Source organism: Beta vulgaris, chromosome 4 (assembly GCF_026745355.1).
Source record: "Beta vulgaris subsp. vulgaris cultivar EL10 chromosome 4, EL10.2, whole genome shotgun sequence".
NCBI classification, from domain to species: domain Eukaryota; kingdom Viridiplantae; phylum Streptophyta; class Magnoliopsida; order Caryophyllales; family Amaranthaceae; genus Beta; species Beta vulgaris.
Genome location: NC_079205.1, coordinates 51,100,379 through 51,113,446, shown reverse-complemented (window position 1 = coordinate 51,113,446; position 13,068 = coordinate 51,100,379). Strand labels below are relative to the sequence as shown.

The 13,068-nt window shown below is 38.3% G+C and overlaps 1 protein-coding gene and 1 long non-coding RNA gene across 2 annotated transcripts; one reads left to right on the top strand and one right to left on the bottom strand.

Moving 5' to 3' along the window:
* The first annotated feature begins 5,927 nt into the window (after nucleotides 1-5,927).
* On the top strand, nucleotides 5,928-6,874 carry LOC130591177 (protein FAR1-RELATED SEQUENCE 9-like). The gene is made up of 2 exons (XM_057394112.1): nucleotides 5,928-6,810; nucleotides 6,870-6,874. The coding sequence occupies exons 1-2, from the start codon at nucleotides 5,928-5,930 to the stop codon at nucleotides 6,872-6,874; spliced, it is 888 nt and encodes a 295-aa protein (XP_057250095.1).
* On the bottom strand, nucleotides 6,874-7,381 carry LOC130590999 (uncharacterized). The gene is made up of 3 exons (XR_008968878.1): nucleotides 7,271-7,381; nucleotides 6,990-7,184; nucleotides 6,874-6,912 (listed from the first exon to the last, which is right to left on the bottom strand). It is a non-coding gene; the product is annotated as an uncharacterized LOC130590999 (long non-coding RNA).
* Nucleotides 7,382-13,068: the final 5,687 nt, after the last annotated feature.

The following is a 13,068-nucleotide window of genomic DNA, read 5'->3' as shown; positions in this document are numbered from 1 at the left end:
CAACACAAAAGATTCATAATCCCTGGCGGGGTTGGTTTGAACAAACCGCCGCCTCACCAGTATTGAACCTACTACCAAGGGTATCCACGGCACACATTTTATTTTTTTTAGAGAGCAAATCAACGCACATGTTATCCTTATTAATCACTATCATATCAGGGATTTTACGTTTTGCACCTGAATCTCCCTCAACATTCGGATGCACTGCAGAAAGTAACATTTTTGTTCACCTTTACTTTCGAATGAGTTAACATTTTAATTTTGCAAGGTCTAACAACATCGTGACAGTTACCAACAACAAAAGTGACAAGGGGATCATTTATTACACAAGGAAGAATAGAAGCCTTCATGGCCGGGCGAACTGACAATCATAGACACAATATTAGTGTTAGCAGCTTGCACACGAGTTTGGACCACTCGAGAAGCCTCAGACTGGTCCGACGCATGTTGGGGGAGAGGGAGTGAGCAGCAACCCTCTATCTTCATTCACCTCATTACAAGGGCTCTCGAAATTTAGACTCTAAGCACAGCTTAAGAAATTTCTAGTCTCCTCCTCCATCTTTTGTCTACCACGCCTAGGAGAAGCTCCAATCCACAACTCCACTATTTCTCCCTTTCTCTATCCTCCTCGCAAACGGTCAAGCAATCACGCCCAATGTGACCTATAACTCCACATAGGTAACAAAAGGTTGGTAACCTCTCGTACTTAATCTCCACCATAGCCGCATCTCCTTTATTACTCGAGATTTTTCGAACTCTTCGCAAGGGCTTCGAGACATTAATGAGAACTCGAGCCCTGGCCGAAGAGTCCCAAGGAACTCCATTGTTATCCCCAGTTCAAGGACTTGACCTCTACTCCCCGCAACTAACCGCAAATGTCGAGAAGTCCTACACCCTAAAGGGAGGTTGTACAACCGAATCCAGAAGGGGCTGAAGTTCATTAGGATATTAGATGGTTGTTGGCTTCCCTCGAACTCATTGAGAATGACTAGATTTTGATCAAAGGTCCACGGGCAACTCGCCAGCACCGCTGCTTTGTCCCTGGCATGAGCAAATTGCACAACAAAAAGTCTATTTTCAATCGAATGAAAAAGGGTACCTTTCCGGATAGACCATATTCGGTTTAGCGTCCGTTTCAATGCTTCGAAGTTATATGAACGAATTGTCAGAACCTTCCTTACCAATGTCAGATTTATGTCATAGTTAAGATCGTCATTGGGTATCTCGTCGAGGTCAACAATATTCTCCTCTTCCGCCATTATGTTTAGGTTTGAATAATTCGAGATGAGATTTCATCAGCCATCGAGACTGACTCGTGAATCGTGATCCCAAGCAGGATTACAATTCTCGAACAATCGAGTGTGAGATGTGAAATACCACAACTACCTCTCAAACCCTAGCAAAGAAAAACTAGAGAGAGATGTTTCTTCTTTAACTAGCTTTCCATGCTTTGGATAGTATACATTTGTTTGTGAAGTTATACATATTACTTATGAAATCCGTGTAATAATTTTTTTTCTAAATGTAAATTGAAGACCCTTACATGGAGGGAAAATTTGAGGATCTTTCTTGCAAGAGTTGAGATTTGGTCCTTCAACCTCTAAGATTGAAACACTGGTGTGGCCGTGTAACACGCAATTGACAATAAAAATATACCATTATTATAATATGTAATTACTATTATATTATTCTTTAATTCCTACTATATATAATTCATAACTCATATTATATTCTTCTACTTCTATTTCTTGTTGTTGCACATACTAGATTTACAAAGGAAGAATAAAAATAAATCATTCTTCATCTAAAAAATTATGTTTTTATAGGTTGCATAGTTATAAAATAAATGATTGCTTTTAAAAAAAAACATTTTTAGCTGTTACCTTCATGAAGATTATTCTTGACTAAATCATAACTATCTATTCAGACTCTAAGGCCTCGTTTGGTTCACATGGGAAGTAATTTCCCATGGGAATTTACATTTCATGGGAAATTCTTTCCCTTGTTAATTTCCTAGGAATTAGACAAAATTGTTTGGTTGACATCATAGGAAATTGCATTTCCTAGGAAATTACTCACCAAGGGGGGTTTGGTGAGTGATTTCCCATGTTTCATGGGAAATTCTATTTCCCTTGGAATTTGTATTTCCTATGCTTCTCCCATTTCCCTCCAACCAAACACAACACCCATAATGTATTTCCTAGGAATTTCTATTTCCAAGGGAAATAGTTTCCAACCAAACAACACCTAAGATAAATGACGAAATCATATCAAATATATGCCTTATTTGCATGTAGCTATATATAAAGTGCATTATTGTAAAACTAACTTTCAAAGTACCTTCTCTATTTTTCTTAGGAAAACACCCGAAATGCTCCTTAACTTCTTCAAAAAATTTAATAATGTAATTGATAGATAGACAATTTTGGCACCTTGAGCTCTGATCCCCCAATGAGGATATGAGATTAAACAAGTGATCTCACGTCACATTCAAGTTACGTTTTCCCTAACTAACTAAATATATTATCACATTTTCAATGTATCATAATATAATCGATCAATGTTTATTATTTGGTGAAAATAAAATCGATCAATGTGATAGTATAAAATTTTGAGTCTACTAACAGGGTGTTTATTATGGTTAAATTCGATGTTGAGAACAAATTTAAAAAAGCGTTTTCATTTCTAAATGTTTGGCCTGGTATGAGTGTTAAGTAACAAATACTATTTCCGGAGGAAAATATACACTCCTAATTTGTTACCCTTATCAAACTAGTGAAACAAATTACATTTCCTTCGTTAATCATAAACCTCTCAATTATTTCCACTCTACTAAGATACCAAACAAGCATTAAGATGACAAATGACAATGATTATTTTCATTTCCCCTCCTTATTTGAATCTTTTCCATTTCATTTACGTTGATTATTTAAATCATTTCCCCTCCATAACAATTTTTTTTTTGACAGGACCCTCCATAACAAGTTTGACATTAGTAGAAAATGAAGAAACAAAATAAACTACCCGTGAAAAATCAAGGCCTGGATGGTGGACCAGAGATCACCTTCCTCTACGTGGTCTCACTCCCAAACACATCATTTTACATATAAAACGCAAAAAGCAACTATAGGAAATTAATTAATTAAAAAAAATTATAAAATCCAAAAAATCCCTGAAAACTTGCTGAATCCCGCAAGGGGCAAATACCGGTCAATGAGTTGGAAAAAAAAATGTAAATTCCTAAAAACAAGAAAACCGCAAATCCTTCCCGGAATTGTTGGTAGTTGAATTTTGTTTTTTCTTAACCAATAATGATTGTGAAGATAATAGAATAAAATAATAGTATCAAACTCTCATTTGCATATTATCTCATTTGTTATCACAGTAACTTTTTTTCAAAAACAAAAATATAAACTACTATTATTTATTATTTTTTGTTTTTGAAAACATTGATATTATTATTGATACAAATTTAAGAGGTACTTGATTAACTTACTGTGCTAAAAAAAATCAAAAATGGTTGTTGTGAATTTCGAGATGATTCGGATTGTCGTTTCGCTTCGGATGACATTAACAATGACGAAGATATATTAGATGGAATCGACATACAAGGAGGAGGTATTTTAATATTATTTCGTTGATCTCATTTTTCCTATTTTTTGTTCTTATTTGTTATAGAAAAATAAGTGTGCTGACGTATAAGATGTAGTTTTATTTGGTGTTTGTTGATGTTCTTTTAAGAATTTGATACATTCAATGTTATTTTCTATGTAAATTTCAATTTTTTTCTGAACTGAACTTGTGTAAATAAGAATATATGATGTAAAAAGGATCTGACTCATGGAATTATAACACAGTAGTAACTTGTAGATCCTCCAATAATAATATGAAGATTATATGTCAGTTCAATTATAATATGGTATCGACCTGTAAAAAAACGTTATATAGTTGTTTGATAAAAAGTATATATGAAACCGTTATGAGAAAAAGAACGTATGACTCACGGAATTATAACATCATAGTAACTTAAAAAGAACATGTAATAATAATATAAAGAACATATTGTCAGTTCAATTATAATATGGCATCGACCTGGGAAAAAAATTGTATAGTTGTTTGATAAAAGATACATATGAAACCGTTATGAGAAAAAGAACGTATGACTCACGGAATTATAACATCAACATCATAGTAACTTAAAAAGAACATTAATAATAATATAAAGAACATATTGCCAGTTCAATTATAATATGGCATCGACCTGGGAAAAAAATTGTATAGTTGTTTGATAAAAGATACATATGAAACCGTTATGAGAAAAAGAACGTATGACTCACGGAATTATAACATCATAGTAACTTAAAAAGAACATATAATAATATTAAGAACATATTGCCAATTCAATTATAATATGGCTGACTGGGAAAAAAATTATAATTGATTGAAAAGTACATATGAAACCACTATGAAACTATTACGAAGAAAAGTACATATGACCATGGAAATAGATCATCATATAATTTATAAAGAACTATTAAAATTTTATATGTTTGACATAATATAATGATGTTATATGTTTTTTTAATTTCATTAGGGTTTGTGGAGGCAATCACTCCGAGTTGTTATTAAGAAAGGTTAAATCTGACGAGGAAGCATATGAATTGTATAATAACTACGCATTCAAGCATGGTTTTGGTACTAGAAAAGGAAAGATAGCATATAGGGCTGATGGGAAGACAGTTCGACAACGCATGTATTATTGTTCTTGTTCTGGGTTTAAGAGTAAAAAAAACGTTGAGCCAAAGGCATTAGTAAGAAAGATTTTCGATGTGGATGCAAAGCTCTTGTCCAGTTTGATGTTGACAAAGATCTGGTTTATATATTCTTGTCAAACATGTTATGAGCATAACCATTGTAGAATACCTATTTCTAAAAGGCACTTGATAAGGTCTCATAGAAAAGTGACACACGACCAACTTCTATGCTTAGTAACTTGACAGAAACAGGAATACCTATTGCGGATGCAGTTCGTGTGTTGAAAAAGGAAGCTGGAGGTGAATCTGTTCTGGGATTCCTTAAGAGTGATGCTTATGATGTGCTAGCTGTGCAGAAGAAAAAGAAACTTGATGGTTGTGACTCTAAACAACTCATTAAGTATTTCAATGAGAGAAAAGCATATGAGGTAGACTTCTACTATGTCTTTGAACTGGACGATGAAGGTCATCTTGAGTGCTTTTATTTTCGGGATAGTAGGATGAAAATTGATTATGACGCATTTGGGGATTTATTGGTACATGACACTACATATCGTACTAATAAGTATGATATGATATGTGGTCCATTTGTCGGGATGAACCATAATAATTAGCAGTCTCCTTTATATGGTTGTTCAATACCTTTTTGAAATCTATGGGCGGGAAGCATCCGGTTACCATTATGACTGATCAATCTGCATCAATGGCAAAAGCAATTAGAGAAGTATTCCCAAATTCAAGGCAAAGATTGTGTACTTGGCATATTGGTGAAAATTCTAAGAAGAACATTAAAAAGTTGAGAGCAATGGATGGATTCACTGATTTGTTCAACACTGTTTTGAAATACACCGACACAATTGCTGAATTTAATTACTATTAGTCGAGGTAAATTATTTCTTATACAACATGTTAGTATTACTTATTAAAAAAAAGAAAAATATTAGTTGTTGTTTAATATGCTTGTATTTTTTAGTCGATTGGTATCATAATGTTGGCAAAATACTTACATGAGCATTAGTTATACGATGACGCTTTTTTTCATAATTAATTAAAAGCGGTTAAATTTTTGTGAGAGACCAATAATAGGTTTGTCTAATACAGTTAAAGTTATGTTCACAACTCATATAATATATGTTCTTAATACAAATTATATATGTTATTTTCTATTCCAGCATGGTCGAAAAGTACAACTGTGCAGAAGTGAAATGGATTCAGGACTTGTATGTCATTAAAGACTTGTGGTGTCCTGCTTATTCCAAAGATTATTTTAGTGGCGGTATTTTATCTTCGCAATGGAGTGAGACCACAAATAAGTCTATTTCAAGGAGACTACATAGTACTCATGGACTTTGTGACTTCTACAAGTGTTTCATTGAGGTTGTTGACGAGTGGAGGAGTAATGAGAACAGTGATGATTATGATACCATTTCCGGAAACCGTCATCTAGTGTGGGCAGATATTGGTATATTGGAACATGCAAGGGTAATTTATACCACAGCGATGTATCTACAATTTGAGGATAATTTTGTAAATGGTGTACCATGTGTTGCCAAAGTTGTTAATATGCATCCTCCACTATATGACTATCATGTGAAGCATCCAAAGAAAGATTTCCTCATGCACACCGTGACCTATGACGAGTCAACATGTTCAATTCAATGCACGTGCAAATACTTTGATGAGGTTGGTCTTCTTTGCAAACATTGTCTTCGTGTGCTTCACCTTAATAATGTCACAACTATTCCAAAGAGATACATTGTAAAAAGGTGGACAAAGGATGCTATGTGCACTAAAGTGGATGACCATGTTGTTGAGGAATCCGGAGTGGTCCCTTCTAGTGTTTGGAGGCTGAATACATTAAGGAATTTCAATAAATTAATCATCATGAGTCAAAATGATATGGGTGCAAGAAATATTATGGAAGCCGCCTTCACTGAGTGTCAAAAGAGGGTCGAGCTCTTGGTCGGGAGTTCTGAAAACGCTAAACAAATCCCGGAAAATGATGGCATTCAAAGTTTAGATGACATTTATGAAGATGAAAATTTGCTTGAAACTGGTAACATAGGAGATGGAGGAGTGGATGAGGCTAATGAGGATGGGCCTAATGGGAGTCAGATTGAATGCAGTATTGTATCCTTAGCTTCTTCAAACCTTCAAACTGTTTTAATAAATATAATGATTAGAATAAAATAACAATCTCAATTAAAAAGGTAGTAATTAAACTACGAGACATACATTATCTGAGTATAGTCCACAATCCCAGTTGTTTTGTGCATGGTAGGTTTCCATATGTCTCATTGCATATACACCACAATCAACAATGTTCATGTTGGATCTCCAAGGCATTTCTATTAACCGTATCTTGAATTTAGCTACATGCCTATAACACTTGTATTCCGCACGGTGGAGGAACAATGAAAATGCTTCCAGCTATAATTGAAAACATACATTACTTTGTCAATAACACATAGTTGCTATCATATAAAATAAGTGAGTCTTATAATTGTGAAATTTACCACTTTCCGAGGATAATCACGATACTTGCTTTCAAGGGGTACCCCATCTTCAAGTATTCTATTATCCAAGATGTCCAAAGTTTTGTTTCATATTAATGCACATAACGTAAAGTGACTCCAAGCGTGAACAATGAAGAATACCTGAATAAATGAATTAGTTTAATAGAGTATATTATTTAAGTATATGGAAAAGTAATATCATAGTAAATAACATGGAAATTGGGTATGAAGAATATGACTCACAAGATTAAATCCTTTGATGGTATCAATTTTGTTCTCATACATGGTGAAATCAAGTGTCTCAAAGAATTTTGATTGTCTAAACTCAATGGTATCTTTTTGAGTACACTCACCATAATAATCATTCATGCACAACAAATTCTGCATAGATAAGATGACAGGATAGTAAATATATAGTGTATTTTATGAAGTAATATAATACGAACTTGAGAAGAACATAAAAGTATTTTACAAAGAACATCAAGGTAATTATAAAAGAACAAATGCTCTAATGACAATATTATTGGAGTTGAACATAATTAGAATATATGACATGACGTTCTAAGATATAAAAAAATCAATTATTAGAGGATTATAGTACGGTATTAACACTTACAAATGCTGCATTAGGGAAGAATATCCTTTTCTCTTTTCTATTCAATTTATTCCTCGAGTTGAGTATGTGACACCATGCATCAATAAGTTCACTGTGAATTGGGCATGCAAAACCTTGAAGGAGAAAAATATGAGTTTTGAAAACTGAACAGGTATTTTATCAAAATCGGATATCAAGGGATTTCTAGATTTTTTTAAAAAAAAATCAGTTCATATTATCTGATTTATAGAGATTAATTTTTATAAATTTTTTTTCTGAAAACATGCGTTATTTTTTTTAAAGCAGTTACTTTCAGAAGTTTGCACCGGGATCCGAGCCAATCATTGTTGCACAAGTCTCCAAATTAAGAATCCGAAGTTGGGAGTTGTTGTATTAGTTTACTAGTTTCATACTACGTAACATTTGACGCCGTTTGTGGGGAGACGCAACAATGACGGACTGTCACTCATCGAATGTTGCAAGGAACAGGAGTTTTAGAGTTCAGGTGGAAGATACTGTCGATGACGAGAGGCCACCCCGTGGGCGGGATCACGGCCATGCCGCCGTCCACCTAGAGGGTAAGACTGTGACTCCCGTCATTCAGGAGAATCTTGAACGTCTAGTGACAGCTGGTCACTTGGAGAATGTGTTGAATGACTTTCAGGCAAGAATGGCCGCTGTTATGGAAGAACAGATTAAGAACAATATGTTGTTCTTTCAGCTGAGTCCCGGAGGAGAGGCAGCTGCGCCGCTCAAAGGGAATCCCAAGAGGGTCGTCCGGGCCTAGTCGGCCATCTCGGCCAGAATTGACCAGGCCGCTCTCCAAGGGGAAGGGGCCAACTGTTAGTGACTCTAGGAGAAAGATGGACTGGAGGTTGGTAGTCCGTCCAGGAGACAATATTCCTCCTACTGGCCACAAGATGGAGACTGATGCTAGGGAGTATTTGGAAGCTAAGAGGGCAGCAGCTCAGTAGCGTTCAGCCTCTGGTTCCACTCCTTATATGAAGGATCCTTCCTTAAGACTCCCGTCTAGGACAATAGCGCGAAGCCATGGCTCATCAGCATTTCAGCCAAGGCAGGAAAAGACAGTTTTGCAGCCAATGGTGTACAGGCGCCAAGCCTTGCTAACACCTCTTCTAATCCGGTACTAAAGGAATACCGTCAGGAGCACATACCCATTGAGGGTCAGGTTGGGCCTCCAGATCAATTGGCCAACTCCTTTCTCGGTCAGGATTATGGAGTCCCCTCCTTTCCCAAAGGTTAAGCTCCCGACCATTGAGCCTTTTGATGGAACCACTGATCCGGACGATCATCTCTCAGCCTACAAGCATCAAATGTATGTCCAAGGGGTGGATGATGCTACTTGGTGTAAGAACTTCCCAGCTACGTTGAAGGGGGTAGCTCAGAAATGGTTTAAAAACTTGCCACCTAACTCAGTGAATAATTTTACTGAGCTCAGCATTCTTTTCACTAGTCATTTTGTGGCTAATCGTCAGGAACAAAAAACAAGCATGCATTTGGAAGGTCATCCAAGGTCCTAAGGAGGCATTGAGAGGTTATGTGAAGAGATTCAATCTAGAAGCATTGCAGATCCAAGATCTGAATGCGGGTTGGCGTTTGACGCCTTCATCAGAGGTTTAAGACCAGGAAGTTTTAAGTTTGATTTGGTAAGAAGAAAATCACTACTTTGACGGAACTTTGAAGGAGGCTGAAGCATTCATTCATGCCACAGAGGTTTGTGCTGAGGCAAAGCAGCCAGAAGTGAAGAAAGTGAGGAAGCTGTTCAGCCAAAAAAGAATCCGCCCAAGAAAGCTGAGACTTGGGCAATGACTTCTATGACCACCTCGTCCAAAGAAGTAGGCGGTCGAGCCGGCGGCCTCAGTTGAACCAATAGAGTTCAACAAAGATCAATATTCCATTTTGATGGAAATAAAGATCAGCATGAGCTAAAGGCGCCGGCCGAAATGAAGACGCCTTACCGTAACAGGAAAAAGCAAGTATTGTCACTTTCACAAAGATTGTGGCATGAAACCAATGAATGCAAGCACTTGAAGAGAGCACTAGAAGAGTTGGCTCGAAAAGGTAAGATGAACAATTACCTCCTTCGTCAGAGGAAAGTTCCAGAAAAGAGATAACCGTCAAGGAAGAAAGATGGACGGAGATAGCACGGATGATGATGTGTAATGGTCATCTCAGGAGGATTTGCGGCAGGAGGTCCAACAAATCGCGGCCACAAAAACTATTTAAGGGAGCTCAGTCAGGTTATGCTCACTAACCAGGCCGAGTCTGATCCTTTCCCAAAAATAGTGGTCAGCGAGCTGGACCGAGGAAGATAAGGACGCCGCATGATGATCCACTAGTTGTGGAAATGAAGATTGCCAACCTTAGGGTTAGGCGAATTCTGATTGATACTGGAAGCTCCACTGATATAATCAGTGCTGATTGTTTGTCTCGCTTGAAGTTTGATAAAAATGATTTGATGCCGGTAAATCATCCTATAATCGGTTTTGGCGGAGGGGTCATCCATCCCATGGGGACTGTCACTGCCCGTCAGGGTAGGGGAAAAAGATGCTGCCAGGACGCTTTTTGTGAAATTTTTGGTAGTACGAGACTTGACCGCTTATAATGTCATTCTCGGACGACCTACCTTAAATCACATCAAGGCTGTCATTGTGACCCACTAATGTTAATGAAGTTTGAGTGTGATGGGGGAAAGATTGGATCTCTCTATGGAGATCAGCAAGCTGCTAGAGAATGCTACCTCACCATCTTAAACCATCATCATGGAAAGAGAGGAGAGCGTCCAAAGGCAAGGAGGATGATCCGGCCGAGAAATGAAAGGCCAAATTGTTGAGCTTAAGCAAGAGTTGAGAAAGTTCAAGACTACCTCTCCTGAGGCAAGCCGTCCATGCTCTTGCCCAGCAAGAAGAGAAAGTGTTTGGCAATCAAGGAAGAAAAGCATTCATCTGAGGAGGTCATGGCTACAATGAGTCTGGGACTAAAACGTCCAGAGCCGGTAGAAAGTCCGGTAAAAATTTGCTTAAACGCAAAACGTCCAGAAAGAACATTGAGAATTGGATCAGTTTTGAGATCAGAAATCAAGGACGCCTTGGTTGTGTTGCTGCGAGAATTTGAAGATGTGTTTGCCTATGCTGTAGAGGAGATGCTTGGGATAGATCCTGAGGTGGCCGTCCATAAGCTCAACATTGAGCCAGGGTAAAAGCCAATTTGGCAGAAAAAGAGGCACTTAGGGCCGGCCAGAAATAAGGCCGTTGATGAAGAAGTTCAAAAGCTGCTCAAGTCTAAGTTCATCCGGGAAACATATTACCCAGATTGGGTAGCAAATGTTGTTATGGTTCCAAAGCCGAACGACACCTGGAGAATGTGCGTTGATTATACAGACCTGAATAAGGCTTGTCCTAAGGACAACTTTCCGTTGCCTAAAATCGATCGTCTGGTGGATTCAACGGCCGGCCATGCATTGCTGACTTTTATGGACGCCTATTCCGGCTTCCACCAGATTCCCATGTGGCCGGATGACCAAGATAAAACTTCCTTCATTACTGAGAAAGCATTGTATGGATGGCTCAGAATGCCCCTCGGCCTAAGAAATGCGCCAGCCACATTTCAAAGGCTTATCAACACGGTGTTTCAGCCGCAGCTTGGGAGAAATATGGAAGCCTATATTGACGACATGATCGTCAAGAGTAAAGAAGAAAAAGATCATCTGGACGATTTGAGGGAAACTTTCCTTACTTTGAGGAAGTTTAAGTTGAAGCTCAATCCGCAGAATTGCGTGTTTGGTGTAGTTGCTGGGAAATTTCTGGGATTCTTGGTTGATCAGAGGGGGATTGAGGCAAATCCTGATAAAATCCAAGCTATTATGAATATGTCTTCGCCGTCCAAAGTAAAAGAAGTTCAGCGGTTGACAGGCTGTTTGGCTGCTCTTGGACGGTTTCTTTCGAAATCAGGGGACAAATGTCACCATTTCTTCGCAACTATTAAAAAGAATGCCAAGTTTGAATGGACGGAAGAGGCTGAGGTAGCGCTTCAGCAAGTAAAAGATCATCTTCGGCAACTGCCTAGATTGATCAGTCCGACTGAGGGAGAAAAATTGTACGTTTACCTTGCCGTATCTCTTTTTGCGGTAAGTGCTGTTCTCTTGGCTAAGAGAGACTCAGTACAAATACCCGTCTACTTTGTGAGCCATGTATTGAAGGATGCGGAAAACAGGTATTCGTCTATTGAGAAGTTCGGCCTGGCTCTGTTGATGGCCAGCCGGAAGTTAAGGCCGTACTTCCTAGCCCACAGCATTCTCGTTTATACTGATCAGCCGCTGAGGCAAGTATTGCATAAAATTGATGCATCTGGCCGGATGTTAAAATGGGTCGTTGAGCTCAATATGTTCGATTTAACATTTGAGCCTCGGAAGGCAATCAAAGGACAAGCCTTGGCCGATTTCATTATAGAGCTTACTCGGCATACATTGGAGAGCGTCCAAGACCCAGCAGAGGGAAAGCGTCATTGGACCCTTATGGTGGATGGATCCTCAACTGCGAACGGATGTGGGGCAGGGATCATCTTTCAATCTCTAGAAGGAGACAAGTTTGAGTATGCAATGAAGTTCAAGTTCCAGGCGTCCAACAATGAGGCATAGTATGAAGCTCTCTTAGCCGGCATTAAAATGTGCAAAGCGGCTGGAGCCTTGGAGATTGAAGCTAAAACTGACTCTTTGCTAGTCGTCAGTCAGGTAAACGGTGATTTTGAATGCAAGGAAGCATCCATGAGCAAATATATGAATTTAGTCAAAGAAGAGATCAAGTCTTTGAAGAGGTTCGTCCTGGATCAAGTGCCCAGATCTGAGAACCATCAGGCTGATGCTCTTTCTAAGCTGGCTAGCTCGGCTGAAGGAGATGTTCCTAGAACGGTTTTCTGGGAGGTTAAGGCGGCCAAGAGTATTGAGGCCGGGGAAGTACTGTTCCTCAGCCGGGAAAATGAATGGATGAGTCCAATCATTGAGTTTAAGAAGACTAGTCGTTTGCCTCTTGACCCAATTGAAGCTAAGTGTGTGAAAGCAAGGGACAAGTGGTTTGAATTGTGGAATGAGACTCTATACAAGAAATCCTACGGTCGGGATCAAAAAGAAGTTGGACAATGCAAAGGGGCTTTGGGTAGAGGAATTGCAGCTGGTCTTATGGTCAAT